Source organism: Hemicordylus capensis, chromosome 1 (assembly GCF_027244095.1).
Source record: "Hemicordylus capensis ecotype Gifberg chromosome 1, rHemCap1.1.pri, whole genome shotgun sequence".
Classification (NCBI taxonomy): Eukaryota; Metazoa; Chordata; class Lepidosauria; order Squamata; family Cordylidae; genus Hemicordylus; species Hemicordylus capensis.
The window spans coordinates 135,309,453-135,326,919 of NC_069657.1; the positions used below are offsets into that span (position 1 = coordinate 135,309,453).

At 44.6% G+C, this 17,467-nt stretch overlaps 1 protein-coding gene across 1 annotated transcript; it reads left to right on the forward strand.

Annotated features, from left to right (window-relative positions):
• Positions 1-3,493: 3,493 nt before the first annotated feature.
• Positions 3,494-17,250, forward strand: LOC128324660 (synaptotagmin-1-like). Its single transcript, XM_053249489.1, has 7 exons — positions 3,494-3,665; positions 5,459-5,481; positions 6,475-6,546; positions 8,490-8,882; positions 11,897-12,016; positions 14,855-14,966; positions 16,949-17,250. Exons 1-7 carry the CDS (start codon positions 3,494-3,496, stop codon positions 17,248-17,250), a joined length of 1,194 nt encoding a protein of 397 aa, XP_053105464.1.
• The last annotated feature ends 217 nt before the right edge of the window (positions 17,251-17,467 follow it).

The following is a 17,467-nucleotide window of genomic DNA, read 5'->3' on the forward strand; positions in this document are numbered from 1 at the left end:
CTGGGATTTAGGTGCACTCAATAAGCACCCCCAAGACCCCTCTAGCCCAATTTAGAAAAAAAAGCCAGGTGACCATGCCCTTAGAGGGCTTCTGAGCTCTTGAGCCTTCATTTTTTTCCTTTCAGTAGATCCTGTAATGGGTGCCCACCACTGTTCCCTCTGTGCGCATGTGCGTGCGCTCACAAGGTTTTTGATGTCCGCTCAGTTAATTTTAGATCCCGCTCAGGTCGAATCAGGAAGTCTCCATTCTGAATGCATGTGCACACATGCTGCCTTGATACTGCCACCCAGAACAAAACTCATTCCGCACAGAGATGGGGAAAATTAGAGGGGCCACTGGTGCCCACTTTGTTTGCTGATACCATCACAGCCCTTGGTGGACATGAACAACAGGGCATGGCCACCTAGTTTTTCTTTTTAATTGGCCGGGGAATGGATCTTAGGTGTGGTGCTGTAGTATTGCAGAATATTGGCATTTATTTGTGCACAGAACACTCATTAATATTCTGTACCTATTCCACATAGAACAATTGCTTAGTCACCTTCTCCCTCCCAGCGTCTCTGGCTAGTGTACAGCATGCTTCAATTGAGCAAGAAAGAAAACATCATGTTATGGCGGAAGCCAAACTCCACTTCTTCTCCAAGTGGTGAGAAGCTTCAGAGGTGCAGCACAACTTAGGACCTGATTTCCCTTGGAGGAGAGATCACTGAAGGCTTATGGTGTTTTTATAATATTTGGTTTATTTACAAACATACAAGTTAAGCATTAGGTGAAGTTAAAATAGCAGAACAGTCCTTCAAGCAACAGCAGGTCCCCAGAGGACGAGCCCTGCACCCTAAGGTAAGTTCAGTTCTCCTGCTAGGCCCTTCCACTTCAACCACTCCCCAAACCCCATCTGTGCTTCTCTCTGTCTAACACCTAGCTTTTGACTGCTGCTGCTTTACAGTAACAAAACACTCAACTGGGACTGAGGAGGTGGGGAGAAAGAAGAGGGGTCAGTCACATCACACTCTCAAATCATCCCCTCCCATCAAATGTAGGATATGCGACTTATGTGACTGCCTTCTCCAGAATGATTCAGAGCCATTAATTATACACTGGCTCACCAGCCACTGAATAACCTAACAAGGAGATGGCCAGCTAGCTTTTACAATACAAATCCAGGGCCAACCCTAGGGTGTTTGGTGCCCTAGGGAGTTATTCACACATGGCTTCATGCCTCGGGGTATCTGAAGAGCGAATCTGTTTAAGTTGGGGGATTGAATTGACAGTTCACATAGCCGCTGGCTCCTCCTGGCAGATCTTTTTCCTGTGCGTTCCCACCTACTTGCTCCAGGTTCTTCACCCACTCCAACCACTCACAAACCAAACCACAGAGGAAGAGGCGAGAGGGCTTTTAAAACATAGTTTGACAGCTAAGAGCAGAAGACCAGCAGGACTAGTTACCAAACAGCTAGTGATGTTTGACTTTGGCATCTCCCCAGCCAAGAAGTACGGGTCCCAGTTTTAACGAGCTGTGCAGGCTCATCATTCACTGGGTCAAATGACCAGCCCACACAGACGAACAGCAAATGAGCAGCCCATGAAGGTTTGTGGACACCATGGGAGATTGTTTTCAGTCCATTCTGGGGGCAAAACTCTTAACACTTCAGAGATGAACAGATACTGTGGCTGTTAAGAGGGAATGCAGTCTGAGACCATTTCTTTTTGGAAATGAATGCTGAAGCAGGCGTTTCATACTCAAAAGAGGAAGTGCAGCTTATGAGACTAGCTGTTTCTTGGGGGCTGAGCTGCAATGAGCAAAGAAGACTTTCTTTAGGAGTGCAGAATGTACAGACCCTTTGGGGAACAGGGTGCAGGATTACATATTGTATTCTTACACCACTGTGCAGTACTTCAGAGGTGCAATAAAAGAGGAGAGAACGAATAACTGGCAGTGCTATCTTCTGGCCCTGTTTATGTGTCCCCAAGAAATGGTGTCCTAGGCGATCACTTAGGTCTGCCTAGTGGATGGGCCAGCACTGGACACACCTAAAGGCATCTGTTAGCTTGCAGCAAATCAGCCCCTAATCTTGAGTCAACTCATGGAGCCGTCTTTTTCTTACTTGCTTTCATCTTGTAGCTGCTGTTATAGGGTTAATTCCCGCTTCTTTTTAATCCTGTTTCAATGCTGGGTTTGTATATGTTACATGCCCTTACACTGGCCTGAGGAATTGTACTCATTAACAGTTCACTTCCATAAACAACAAACAAACAAACAAGCAAACAAACAAAAAACCCCAGTACTAGACAGATGCCCCCTACTTGCTTTAACCATTCATTCTTTATGGTGATGCAAGATGACTATCAGCATCATTGAATGAACCAGAATGGTCTTCCAAACAAAACATTGAGAAGAGAATTCAAGAGCAGCAAAGAAATAGAAATGTTTTTCAGGAACTGTTGAAGTCTGTGTCAAACAAGGAAACAAAGAGCCCTGGAATCAGCATTTACATACACCTACCTGTCTGTGTAGAAATCCCCACAGTATCGTGGCCCAGAATGTCCCTGTGGGCTCCAGCCTGGAACTGGAGACACATACATAACGGTGTTGCATGTGCACCTTCACACTAAGACTTCATCAGCACAGCAACTTCCTGTGCCTTTGGTTCAGTGCTTGAGCATTCAACTGGAAATGTGGGAAACATCGAGGAAAGAGGCTTGGATGGATGTGCTACACTGACCCTCAGTTGTTCAGGTCCTGTCCCACAAGGTCCTATCTGCCATTTGTCTAGGTAATGAAGGCTAAAACCTTCACGTTGCTTATGTTGGGAGGACATTAAGGTTAGATGTGCATTAGATGCACATCTGAAACTCTTCTGAATTGCCACATACCCTGTTTCCCCGAAAGTAAGACCTACCCCGAAAGTAAGACCTAGCAGTAATTTCTGATGTACCACTAATATGCCCTAGTGCATTTTGGGGGGCTAAAATTAATATAAGACACTGTCTTATTTTCGGGGAAACACGGTAGATACACAAGACCACAAGGAATAGCTGGAAAGAACAGAGAAGATGACTCAGTTCTCCTTCTGATGGAAGGAGCCCATGGCCTGAGACACAGAGTTCCTTAGAATCCTGGGTCCTGGTCATCTCTGTAGCTCAAATCAAGTGGTAAGGAAGCACCTATCTAAGGTCACATACCAGCCATAGAGATCTGCAAATCTGACATCCGCACATTCACCAACAAAATAATTCTAGCTGTTCTTCCTTCTCTATTATGTTCTGAATTCCTGCTGTGCCTTAAAAAAGCCCTGTTATGTCACAAAGCTTGCTCAAGTTATGATAGCAAAGGAATTGCTTACATTATTTTTCTCATTAGAACAATCCATTTTCCATTCCATGTGGTTTCATTCAGTCGTACAGATCTAACACACAGTGGGTGCCCAGAATCTGCTCGACTGCTGCTAGAGACGTTGATGTCATCTTTCTGTTTCCAGCAGGGTGAAAGATATGACACAAATGAGGTCCAGTCTGTTTTCCCTGCAAAGTCCTCATCTGCCCTTTTCTGATATCTGGAAATACGGGATGTTAGCGCTATCCATTCTCCTGTTGTTGTTGGCATTAATCATTTTGGCCTGTCAACTGTGTAGATGTCAGAAACCCAACAACACATTTGGGAATGGTAAGTTTCAGCAAACATCATAGGTGAGCATGTGCTCCTTTGGTTTTACAGTTATATTAAAGACTAAGCCCTGTTGTGCAGACATTACTCTGCCTATCTTAAAGAGCCAGTACTTGTTACACCATTAATGGAATCCCTTTTGTTCTCCCTCGTTCCCTGCCTTTGTTCTCAGAGCAGTCAGATACACTTCCAGGTATAAACTCAGAACAGAGTTTGGGATTTGACAGAGAGTCACAGGAAAGTTAGTGCCCTCCATGTTTTCACCTCTAATGGTATCCTAAAGATGTGGCCAAATGATAGGGCTGGCCCTCAGAATAGAGCTATTTTTTCACTGACCTGGTGAATGTGCATGTTTTATTCAGTCTGCACATACATAACATTCTAACTAGGAACTGCTTAATGGGCAACCCTTTTTACCAGTCTACTTAATATCTGAAGGTCTTCCTCTTTCCATTGATCAGCTCTAAAGAGGATGTGAGGCCTGGGGCCTCTTTACTGACACTGATGCTCTGACTCCACTCTGACCTCCCATTCACCCTGCTTACACAACATCTTCCTTCCTTTGACCTTCCACATGATAATGCACCAAAAAAATGCAGAGGGTACTTTTCTCTCTTGACTTTGTGGTGATTTGATAAAGAGAGTATGAGAGTGATTAGGTTTGGTTTTTATCTATAAAATATATTTTGCAAGACTTGCCACATGGCATCTGCCAGTTTGGAGTCATGGCCCACCTAGATAAACACTGCAGCTATGATAAAGGAAGGAAACCGCCTTTCCTTACTAATGTGGTGTGGTAGAAGAAATGGAGATAGCAAATGCACGCCCTCAAGCTTTACAGAAAACCACAATACATATGTTTTTGTTTATGGTTGTTGGTAGTGATTCCAGATACTACTAATTTTAACAGGATTTCTATCATTCTTTCGAGTTCAAAATTTTTATTAACTTTTAACAATAATAATTACCATAACAATCATGATAAACACAATTACAAGTTGACTTCCCGCGCACCTCTCTTCGTGATACCAACTATAAGTTTTACCCTTATTTCCATAATTCTTGTGTGTGGGTGTGTGTGGGGGGGGTGGGTGTGGGTGTTATCATTTAAAAAATAAGCAATGAAGAAAAATATTTTTACTAGTTTTTGAATACAGAAGACTTGCAGAGATGGCATATTATAGGCAGGCATCAGGTCAGGCTGCATTCCATAATCTCTGCTGAAAAAATAAGCTTGTTTAAACCTGGTTGAGGGATTTGTTACAGGAGAGGCAGGGGCGACTGACTTGTGTCTGTCTCACACATTTTCTTGTAACATCTAGCTGAACATAATGTGTGTTTATAATATTGTGCTATGTATTGCCTGCCCCACTTCATTTATGGGTGCTTGACCACAGATGGGGAGGGCAATGTGCAGTATGGTGAAGTCACATGATGTACTGACTGTCTCTACCCAGATGTTTTGAGGAAGAGGAAACTGTGCTGTATTTCTCATAAAGTCCAGTGAAATCTTTAGTTTCATGGCTTCCCCTCAACAAACTTGGATATCCGTAATTCTATGAGAAGTCTGGGAACCTCAACATAGCATTATCAGTACCCCCAGAAACCAGTTCCCAAAGTTTCTTGGGGACCTCTGACTTACCAGATGACCCTTTACATGTGTGGAGTCCATCCTGAAGTAGATGGTCAAAACCCACATTCATCCCCTCCCTCCTTACCTGACTGTTCCTGCTACTCTTTGCTGGTGGGTTGGCAGTAAGCAAATGCACTACTGTGGCCAGCAGCTATGGAAGAGGGCAAGGAAGCAGACGAAGAGGCAGGGACAGGAGGAGAGATTTCTACCCATAGAACTGGGCTAGGACAGTGCTGCTCACAAAGTTAGGCTGGGTAGAGTGGTGCCAGCAGCTCTGTGGTGCTGCCACCTGCAGAAAAGGTGAGTGGGGGCGGGAGCATGGCTCCAAATCTGCCTTTCCCCCAAGTGTATATCATGAAACAACTTGTTTCACCATGCTGCATCATAGGGCCAGCCCTGTATGAGTGTAGTTTTTACCTTTGAGGGGGATGCATTCCTCTTTCCTGAAGATAGTACTTCCCTTGCAAAGATATTACATGTTCTCAGCTCTCAAACCGCACTCTTCATATGTGGTTTCCAGCTACCACTTCCACTGTGATAATGAATGCTGTGTGGAACGTGGCTGTACGTGTGGCATGGGTATCTCTTGGACAGCGTCACATCACACTTTTCACTTTCACCTTCTTTACTGACAACCTTCTCCAAATGTGAGTGTCAGATTTGCCCCCTCAACACACACACACACACACACAGAGGCTGCCTTGTTCATTTCAGTGGAGGGGCAGCTCAGCTCTGCAAGAACATCTCTTTGCACGTGAGTAGTGACTCCCTCCAGAGGGTGAATGGAGTAGCCTGCAAACACGGATGCTGTGTGGGTAGATGAAAGTGCAACAAAGATTCTGGATGAGGGTGCATTATTATACAAATGTACAGTTTGGTGGGTGGGTACATGCATAATGCCCATCCCTGCACTAGAGACTAGATACTTTATTGAATAATTGTTTGGTCTAAAACCTGTAGAAGTGTTGCATGTCATTATATCCTCATTACCCTGTACACAACAGGCACCTAATGGCCCTCCAAACAATCAGAATGTATAAAAATATGTTCTGAAATTTTTAACTCCTATCTTTGTGTTTATGGATGATCCCCATATCTGAAGATGCACACTCAGCTATTTTTGTTTTTGCAGAAAGAAAATATGCCAGTGAAACTTGGAATGGAATAACAAAGGAGACTAGCTTCCAGGAGAAACGATTGCGGACATCTCTTCTTGGCATTGCTCAACAGCCCTATCATGTTGTCCAGGCAAGTACACTAATCCTAAGGTACATATAGAGGTACATTTATTTTGAGTGACTGAGCCCCATGGAAATGCACTCAACTTGTTCTATAAAGATGTACCATTCCTTGTCCAGTGTGGAGCTTAGGGGGAACTGGCAGTGCCGGTTTAGAGCAGAAACCAGCTGTGCCCAGCACTGATTGGCTAGCACAGACAACATCAGAACTGCCCCTATCCTTAAAGGGGTTTGCTGCTCTTTTAAAATGGCTTTTCTTTAAGAAAAATTATGTGATCAACAAATGTTTAAGAGAATTAATATTCATGTGGTATTTTAATAAATATGTCACCTTAAGCGGCACAGTGGGGAAATGCTTGACTAACAAGCAGAAGGTTGCCAGTTTGAATCCCCGCTGGTCCTATATCGGGCAGCAGCGATATAGGAAGATGCTGAAAGGCATCATCTCATACTGCGCAGGAGGAGGCCATGGTAAACCACTCCTGTATTCTACCAAAAGAAAACCACAGGGCTCTGTGGGTGCTAGGAGTCGAAATTGACTTGACGGCACACTTTACTTTAATAAATAAAAAAGTTGGATAGCTTGCCTGAAGATTGATTGGAGGGGCAATTCAGATGTCTGAGAGAAATACTCAGATAATTGGTACCAACTTCTCTGAACATATTGTGAAGGTAAGGGGAAGTAAGGGGAATCCATGAAGAAGAAGAAATGCACTGGGCCCTGCTTAAAGGAATACGAATACAAATGCAACAAATATTTATATACCACTTTTCAACAAATATTCCCAAAGCGGTTTGCATAGATAGAAATCAATGAATCCATCAAATGGTCTCCTATCCCCAAAGGGTTCACAGTCTTAAAAAGGAACATAACAGAATTCCATAGATGAATTATGCGCTGTGTGAAAAAGTACTTCCTCTTGTCAGCCCTAAACTTCCTGGCCTCCCATTTCATGAGATAAACCCTGTTTCTAGTGTTTCTAGAGAGGGAGAAATTTTTCTCTCTGAACACTTTCTCTACTCCATGCATAATGTTATCCACCTCTATAAAGTCTCCTTGAAGCTGCCCCTTTTCCAAACTAAAAAGCCCCAGATGCTGCAGCCTTGCCTCATGAGGAAGATGCTCCAGGCCCCTAGTCACCTTGCCCATGTTGATCTAAGCTGAGCTTAGACCAACATGCAGAAAGTTTCAGGTGGCCAGACTTGCTTAACTTCCCAGTATTGGCCTTGGAATGCTTTCCCTATGCTGATTCTAGCCCTTCCCCTACATGGCCAGCTTCATAACTTTTGAGGAGCAGGGTAGGAGCTTTCCTACAGCCTGGAAAGGGACTTACTTTTTAACTGGGATGAGGGAAGGAACCTGGTCACTCCAGGCCCTTTTTAAGGGGAGAAGAGCAATGGGAGCAATCCTCACCCAGCCTTCCACATGGAGAGGGCCACATGTGTACACTCCAACTGAGAAGAGGCACAAATCAACATTCAGCCCCTGGGCCTGAGTCTTTTAAAAAGGCCCTGATACACTCATCTAAAACAACAACAACAAGGAAGAGGAGGATGATGAGGAGGAGGAGAGGAGTGCACTCAGGTAAAGGGAGGCTGCATGTTCTTCAAATAATAACAGATAAAACATGGCAAATGGTTATTATGGGGTCCTTGACACTATTTTTTTTCTTTATATAGGACTACAGAAGTCCTTATGTGTGGTATAATAGATAATAGCTCACTCTTATTGTAGCCAGGGGCTCATGTATTGCTATATTAATTTTTTAAAACACTTCTAAAAACAGTTCTGAAACTGTGCTGGACATTTGATTTATAATGCTTCTTTTTTTCCCTGCGGAGTGAATAAAAGAAGTCTTCTATTCACCCTGAAGGAATAAAAGAACCATTATGCAGGGCAAGAGTTTTGGGTGGCAAGTCTGTTTAAGAGCACCTCCCTCTTGTTTTCCTCAGATCCCCAAAATCCAAAAGGAGCTTAGGAAACTCGGAATCTACTTTTCACCATCCTCTGCCAGCAGATATGATGTGGACAAGTTTGGGAGTGATGCAGATGTTCCTGACCGATCTCAGGGCAAACTGAAGTTCTCGCTTCTCTATGACAGAAAATACCTTGAGTTGCTCTTGACAGTCACGGGAGTGCTGGGGCTTCCCAGCCGAAGGTGCACCAATACTTTTATTCAGGTCAGGCTGCTAAGGTCTGCATCCTCCCAGTCTCCTGATTTCCAGCATGTTGTCCATGACTGGCAGACGCAGGTGGTGAAGAACTGTACCAATCCTATCTTTGGAGACCAGTTTGTTTGCACCCTTCAGGAGGCTGAACTGGCAAAGACCAGCATCAAGTTAGAGGTGAGGGGCAATCCCTGATTGGTTTTCAAATCATGGTGCAAGTGAGTGAGTGATCTGTTGGGTGAAATTGTTATTTTACAGAACAATACAATAGGAGTTTTACATAGGAGTTTCTCACATTCAGGGTTCCAGGTTTTAGTGCTAGAATTGTGCCCCCCTCAAAAAAGAAAAGAAGAAAGAACATAAGGGTAGACAACACAAGACAATCTCATAATATCTCTCAGAGGTGGTAATGGAAGCTGTGTTGCCCTTACTAGCTCTGATTGCCCCCATTTGCCATGCGAACAGGCAGGGGCCAACGTGGCCCAAAACACAAATGCCATGTGGCTCACACATTGGATACACACTGGAAGAATGCTGCTCCTCCATGGCCCATACAAATACACCACCCAAGGCCTCGCTCCTTCCCATTGTCTTTTTGAAGCTCAAGCTAGATGTCTCTTAAGACAGAGAAGTGCAGTGATATCAGAAAGCAGGAAATGGTGTGCATAACACTTCTGCCTGCCTGCTGTTTTCCTCCTGTAAATATCCTCCTAACAGCCAGTCATTAAATTTTTTCCCCACCTGTATCCACAAAATGGAAGGGAACCCAGCTGGGAGAATGATGGTCTTAGGGACATTTTCAGGGAGAAATCAGCAGCAGGAGGAGGGGTTGCATATTCCTTCTGAGCACCAGCTGATTGTCCCCTGTATCACCCACTGCCCATTCATTCCCTGTTGGCTTGGCAGTCATGGGGATGGGGTCATCCCGGCCATGTATTTGGAGCTCAGAGGCAAGAGAGCATCCTCCTCTCTCTCAAAGTCAGTATCATTGAATTAAATTGTGTGGTGGGTCAGTTGCCGCAAGGGGCCCGCAAGTTCAGACTGAGATGAGGAAGGAAAAGAAAAGTGAAGCACCCTTTCAAAGTGCATAAGAATACAGTTTTAAACTGCACTGTCTGTTACTAAGAGGCAGCGTGTTAATAGTGCTCATGGTGGCAGAGTTGCAGTGTGCACTAGATGGCACCAGGAGATTGGAAGTAACCAGTCACATGACTTGACAGCACACTTTAGCTTTATGGCCCTGCTTGAAGTTTTGAATTTTTCAGCAGCTTATGGAGCAATGGCTCCATCCGGTGGAGATTTGGATTTGAGGTAAGTACCGATCTCCTTCCTTGTGAATGAGCAGCCTGTACTGACACCTCTTGCCTCTCCCCATTCCCTTTTGTTTGGTTTGACACTGAATGGCCCTTTCCTGCTATGTGTGCATTTCCTGTCAGCACATGCTTCTTCTTTTCAGGACATGGGGCTGTTTGTTTCTTAAGCTGGAAAAGAATGAGGGCTTCAAAGATAACCCTGAACTTGTGCATAGGCTGCTGTGCATGCTTACATGCACATTTCAGGGTGTCTGTGAGGGAACATGTATCCCTCTGGCGTTTGGAAACACTGTAAGCAAAGAAAGAAAGGAATGAAGTGTCTGTTGGTGAGATGACTGAATAAGGCAGTGTAAGGAGTGAATGAAAAATCAATTGCTTCTTGGGGTGTAAACTGCACTGGAGACAGTGGCTGACACATGCTGACAAAGGAAGCAGATGCGCTTGGATTGGAAGGCTGCAAAGACATCATGCCAGGAGCCCCCGTGCAATCCCCCCAGGTCCTCTGCATGCAATGCTGTTACACCAGAGCCCCCTTAGAGTTCAGAGCGTTCACCGCTCCCGTGCTCCAAAAGGGCTCTGCATCGTTTACAGGGAGCACTCCAAAGTGGTCTTGTGCTAGCAAGCCTGAATTGTCCCCTTTGCTAAGCAGGGTCTGCCCTGGTTTGAATGGGAGACGACATGTGTGAGCACTGTGAGATATTCCCCTTAGGGGATGGGGCTGCTCTGGGAAGAGCACCTGCATGCATGCCGGGGTGTAGCTATAATTGAGCGGATGAACCCGGGGGCCCCAGCTCCAGCCCTCCCTATTTCCTTCATTATCACTCCTCACTCCAAGGGGCCTCTGGGGAGAGGAGCGAACGCAGGCCCCCTTTCCTCTAGCTGCACCCCTGATGCTTGCATGCAGAAGGTTCCAAGTTCCCTCTCCGGCATCTCCAAGATGGGGCTGAGAGAGACTCCTGCCTGTAACCTTGGGGAAGCTGCTGCCAGTCTGTGTAGACAATACTGAGCTAGATGGACCAATGGTCTGACTCAGTATATGGCAACTTCCTATGTTCTTCCTAAGTACTCTGGCGCAACAGTGCACACAGAGGGAGTCTGGGGTGAGGGTTGTGTTTTTTTGCATGAGGGCTCCCAGCATGTCCCTTCAGTCCCTTGAACTCTCTTGCTTCATTAATCAGGATGCCAGGAAGTGGGTAAACATGCATAGCATTTAACTGCAAGTAAATATGTACATAGTATTTAACAACCACTATTATTTCCCCAACATAACAGTGTGACAGGGGAGCCCCTCTGATGGTGGGGGAGAAATAGTATGGTGGTTGTGAAATTTCTGTCCAAATAACCAAATGATTAATCATCACATAACGGCTAGTACCCATTTAATAATGTGCCAACTATCACATTACTTGTCCTGCCAAATGCTAATCAGGAAAGGGCACCATCCAAGATATAGTCTGCAGAAATTATACAGATTACATTCAGGTAGAAACTGTATGAATAATAAGATCCGTATAAGGATAAAGTGTGCTGTCGAGTCGGTGTCGACTCCTGACGACCACAGAGCCCTGTGGTTGTCTTTGGCAGGATTGTATTTGGTAGGATACAGGAGTGGTTTACCATTGCCTTCTCCTGCACAGTATGAGATGATGCCTTTCAGCATCTTCCTATATCGCTGCTGCCCGACATAGGTGTTTCCCACATTGCGGGAAACATACCAGTGGGGATTTGAACTGGCAACCTCTGGTTTGCTAGTCAAGTCAATTTCCCGCTGTGCCATTAGGTGGCAAGCACTCTATATAAAGCCAAATTATATATTTTATTTATTTATTTATTATTAATTTAATAATGATAATAATACTTCTATTTATTTCTCTATAGGTTAAACACTTTGATAAATATTCCCGGCACATTCCTCTGGGAGAAGTGAGGGTAGTCTTGAATATACTAAAGACTTCCCAAAGCACGGAATTCTGTGAAGAATTACAGAAGGTGACAAAGGTAACAATAGTTTCCTTGTGCGGTCAGGAAGAGTTCTCAAAATCCTGTGATGATAAATGTATTTTATTCTAGATTATTAAGATGGAGAGTTCTCTCAGTCACTAATGATTCTGTCCTGTCATCTCTATTGTGCTGTTTTATGACTGTCATTATTTTTCTGGTTTTTATAATTGGCTTTTTGATTGATGATTGATTGATTGAGATATTTTATTTGCTCTGTTAGTTTGCTTTTAATAATCTTGTTATCCAGCTTGAACAAATACTTTTATTATAAAAATTTATATAAATGAAACAAAATAAAGACCCAATTGATACATGACCAGAGTGGCAATGCTGCCGCTTAGCTGAGGCTGGATTTCCACGCTCCACTGATGAAGTTTAAATAACAAAATCAAATTGAGATGCCAGGAGCATGTGGGTTTATTACTTCTCACAACAGTGTTCCCCTTCCTTGTGGGCACGGATGCTGACATGTATAGTAAACTGCATGACCTGGTGACTCCCATAATTCCATCATTTGCATATTATCAGTGAGGGATGGGATCCAGCCACAGGGATGTGAGAACCGCACTATTTCCATCATATAAACCAGGCCCTAGGCAGTGAGAATCAATATGCTCCATCCCTTAAATATTACCATCTTGACAGTTAAAAGTATAACCAGTTTGAATACCTCCTTTAGTCCAGGCAGCATAATAATTCCAGGGACCTGTTTTCCTGCTGTTAACATTCAAGTTCCCAGATGACAGAAATCTAAAACCATGATCCAGCTTCCATTCTCCCATGAGTATTATGTGGTATCTTGAACTCTGACTACTGAATCCAGGTTTCATACAGGTATTGGAAACACAGCTGCTTTATTAAGAGGGCTATATACAGCTTTCCAGCAAGGTCCTTAACACACACCTGCAGCCGAATTTCTTGTAGGCAAAGAGAAGATAGGAAGGGACAAGTATGGAGATGGAGCTAAGATGACACTGCCTAATTACATTATTGTGCTTGCATGCAGCATAGAAGTATACAATGCCCACAGGAAATGAGAAAAGAAATGTGGTATAACTGTCACTTTGGATCCCTAGCAAATTGAAGACCACATCCTGAAACTCACAGGCACAACCAGTTCTGCTACATCTTTAAGATGTTTCACAATGAAGGAAGAAGAAGCTGCATTATACCGAGTCAGAATTAGACCTTGGTCCCTCTAGCACAGTATCATCTACATTGACTGGCAGCAGCTCTCCGAGGTTTCAGGCAGGAGTCTCTCCCAGCCTTACCTGGAGATGCCAGGGAGTGAACCTGGGTCCTTCCGCATATAAAACAGATGCTCTGCTACTGAGCTACTGCCTCATCCCATATCCTGGAAGGGTGGAAGGTAATCCCACAATGCGAATACATAATGGTACAGATGAAAACAGGGGCATATGTGTGTACTTGTAATACCCTTATGCTGACAGACATGGCCACTGCTTGGCTGACACACTTCACTGGAAGAAGTTCTCCACTTGCTCCTCACTTACTCTGCAATAGCTTGTCCCATACTAGCTTCTGAATCAGCTGTGTTAGTTACTGATCATAACAGGGCGTTCCTTTAAAAAAACACCTGTGTTTATTATTTACTTATTTATTATATTTTGATTTTCAGACTTTTAAGGATTTAAGTCTTCTTAACAGAATGTTTAATCTTACATGGGTTTGGTAGTACTTAGAGTAATACCTGGTAGTAATTAGAGGATATTAGCTACAATTTAAATATCTCAGGGAACATTTATTCTTTGAATGGGCAGTTAGGTGGAAAAGGAATGGAAAAGAAGTGGGTGCACTTCCTGAAGATACCCAAAAGGACAAATAGGGACAAAACAGGAGTGTTGACTTAGTAGGAACAGGTACTGGAAAATAGGGACCATCCCTGATAAATAAGAACCTTTCGAATGTGTGTAAATATAAAAAATAAAATGCTAGAGGTGAATACAGAGAAGTTTTGTTGCTTCTGAAATAGAGATGAACTTCTTTAAAAAAAACAAAAACTGGTGATGATAAAAATCCATATGTAGAGCCACAGGGGAATGTTCTAGAATGTACTTTCAGTTCATGTGAGGTGATGGTGAAAGTGAACTGGCTTTGAGCTCCAGAACACTGGGGAAGACCTATAGCTCAGGGTAAGGCCATCTGCTTTGTATGCAGAAAGTCCCAGAGAGAATACCTGGCCTCTCCAGGTAGGGTTGGGAAATGTCCCTCTGAAACGCTGAAGGACCTCTGCCAGTCAGTGTGGACCATAGTGAACTAGATGGACCAATGGTCTGACTCAGTATATGGCAGCTTCCTGTGTGACATGTTTCAAAATGCACTGCAATGAACAAGAATTTCATGCCAGATGCACAGGGAGTTCTCTACACAGCAGGCTTTACTGCGAGTTTTCTGCAAGGCTTTACTGCAAACTCAAAGTTATCAAAAAAACCCGACACAAAAAGTGCATCTTTTTATCCTGGATACAAATTGGGCTGCATTCTAACGCATGGTGAAATACCCAAATTGTGTGGGAAGTGTTCCCTGATAGTTTGCAGGGACTTCGGGGTGAATCTGGCCGATATGTGAACGCACCCACCCGCTCCATTCTGGAGGAGATGCGAACTAAAGGGCTTTAAAAGCCCTGTGTGAAAAACTTCCTGGAGTTTTCCCTCAGCAGATGAAAGAGAGTGGGGTTTCCTGAGGGAAGAAAGCTTGAAAGCCACCCATGTAGAGAAACCAGAGAGAGAAGCTTCTGAGGAACAAGCAGAGTGCATGCTGTCATGGAACCACTTCCACTATTTGCATCCTCATGACACACATCTCCTTACACAGGACACTGTTGGAGAAGTGCTCGTGTCACTGAAGCGTCTCCCTATCTCCCAGAGGATAGAAGTTGGGCTACTGAAAGTGAAAATGGCCTCCTTCTATAGTAATCCAGAGAAACGTAAATATAGCTGTTTTCTTGGTTTTACTTCATATTTGGGCATGCCCTTCTTCTACCTGCAAGTCTTTCTGTGCCTGCAAGTGATTTACCATAAACAAACTGCACAGTGAATAAAGGATTGGGTTGGTTCTTGTGTGCATGTTTCCCTCTATAGCAGCCATAGGACTGTCTTGCGTCTAAGAATAGTCAAATTCTTCCCTCCCATGAGCAAAACAACAACAACAAACAAAAGAATGATTTTCATACAGTATCAATTCTTTATACTATTCTGAGGAACAGTAGTTGTAGGAGTTGCTGTGGTTGCTAATGGCTGACATACATACAAGGGCAGAGCTTTGATTGTGTGCACGGGTTCCAACAAGGATGTGTGCACAGCAGCTGCCACCAGGCTGCTGTGCTTGCCGCGACCAGCAGGTGGCGCCCACGTGGCTTTTCTCTCCCGCCCTGTGTGTGAGGCTTCCCTTTTCTCCCCAGCGGCTGCAGCCCTAACAGAGCAGCCTGGGGTAGTAGGCTATCCAGCCCCCGCCGCTCAGCTGGCCAGCTGAGTGGTTGGCATGTCTGGGCTGCTGTGCCAACCACTAAAATGACTGCCGTGTATGAACGGCGGCCAGCTGAGTGGCGGGGCGGGGCAGTCTACCTCTGGCTGCTCTGTCAGGGAGGCTACTGCCACTGCCACGTGCATAGCGGAGAGAGAAGGGGCCACCACTGCTGGTGGGGGGGGGCAGGCGGCCCAAACATGAGCCATCTATGCCCTCCCTATGCCACTGCATATATACTACTGTTGCACTAGTGCAAGGGTTTCCAAGCTTGGGTTGCTAGATGCTGTTGGACTACAACTCCCATAATCCCCAGGCAAACTACTGTGGTTGGGGATGATGTAGCTGCAAACGGGCCATTTTGAGTGTTTCAAGCTCTAAACGGGCCATTTTGAGTGTTTCAAGCTCTAAAACAAGAGCCCCTGGTGGCGCAGTGGTAAAACTGCCGCCCTGTAACCAGAAGGTTGCAAGTTTGATCCTGATCAAGGGGCTCAAGGTTGACTCAGCCTTCCATCCTTCCAAGGTCAGTAAAATGAGTACCCAGAATGTTGGGGGCAATATGCTAAATCATTGTAAACCGCTTAGAGAGCTCTGGCTATAGAGAGCGGTATATAAATGTAAGTGCTATTGCTAGTGCTAAACAGAACACCCTTTAAATGAAGGGTCTGTTTTGAGCTCAGAGTGGAATGACCCTGTTTCTAGTCGCAACATTTTGAGTGTTCCAAGTGCCATTTTGGATGCCTGTTTCCCCCTTGCTGACTTGTTTTGGTTATGGCTTCCGATTGGCTTGTGATCTCCTTGCTTCTTGGTTGGCTTGTTATCATACAAATCAACTACAAATTCAAAATGTTCTGAGCTCGTTCCATCGGAACAACCGGCTCAACCATTTTTCCTGACAGAATATTCTGGGCATTTGTGTTCCTTGCCAAACTCAGAATGGAACACCAATCCCGTTCTGTGAACATCCCTAGTTATGCAACCTGTCAGGATCTTCTGCTAATGCCAGCACTAGTCTGAAACAGACTTTCCTTTCTTTGTGCAACTTTCGGGTGCTATGTTCTTGCACTGGTCCAACAGCATTATGACAGTGGCCTGGATGGAGGCCATTATAAACATTTCTATACTGCCTTTTAAAAAAAAGTCCAAAAAGCGGTTTATGCAGCAAAAAGAATGATAAGAGTTCCCAAAGGGACTCACAATCGAAAAAGAAGCACAAGGGAGACATCAGCCACAGCCACTGGGTGGGGTGCTATGCTGAGCTGAATAGGGACAGTTGCTCTTCCCCTGTCCAATATAAGAGAACCACCTACTGGAAAGGGACCTCTTTGCCCAGTTAGCAGGGGTTAAGTTGCGATAATGAAAGCAAGGAATAGTGCAGTCTTGGAACAGTAATTCCAAGTGATTTGGAGACTCGTCATCTCTCCCAATGCATTTTCCCCCCCCCAGATATATATGCAAGGATTGATGTCTTCTACAACCTCCATAAGCAAAAGCACCAGAAATCCAAACCTAAGGCTCTTGCAGGAATGACTGTTTTCAACGAGACTTTCCTCTTCCATCTTCCTGAGCCCATAGTGTGGGACTGTGCTGTCCTCATCTCCATTCATGAAATGCATCCCAGCAGCAGGCAGCTGGTTGGACAGGCTGCGCTGGGAAGAAGAGGACCCGACAATATGAATGATCACTGGGATCGCATGATGCAGTCCATCCAGCAGCCTGTAGCTAAGTGGCATCCTTTGCTCATTTAAAGGGAAGCTTTTTCAGTGATGCGGAGCTGGTTAGACTGACTTCCCTCCCTCATCCCAGGAGCTGCTGCAGCATTTACAGCGAATGTTTTTCACTCAAGCAGAAATGAAGAATGGTCAGTCAGAATGCCTAATGTGCTTGCTCAGAGCAGCTGGCAAAGCCACGCAGCTTATGAAAAACCAAAGCTTCTGATCAAGTCACTGCTTTCCTTCTCACAGG

What these genes read in the sequence shown, in the direction of transcription:
- LOC128324660 (XM_053249489.1), top strand. Translation starts at nt 3,494, where the DNA reads ATGACACAAATGAGGTCCAGTCTGTTTTCCCTGCAAAGTCCTCATCTG. An exon ending in AGCCCTATCATGTTGTCCAG is followed by an intron (nt 6,547 to 8,489) that starts GCAAGTACACTA and finishes TGTTTTCCTCAG; the next exon opens with ATCCCCAAAATCCAAAAGGA. An exon ending in AATTACAGAAGGTGACAAAG is followed by an intron (nt 12,017 to 14,854) that starts GTAACAATAGTT and finishes CTCCTTACACAG; the next exon opens with GACACTGTTGGAGAAGTGCT.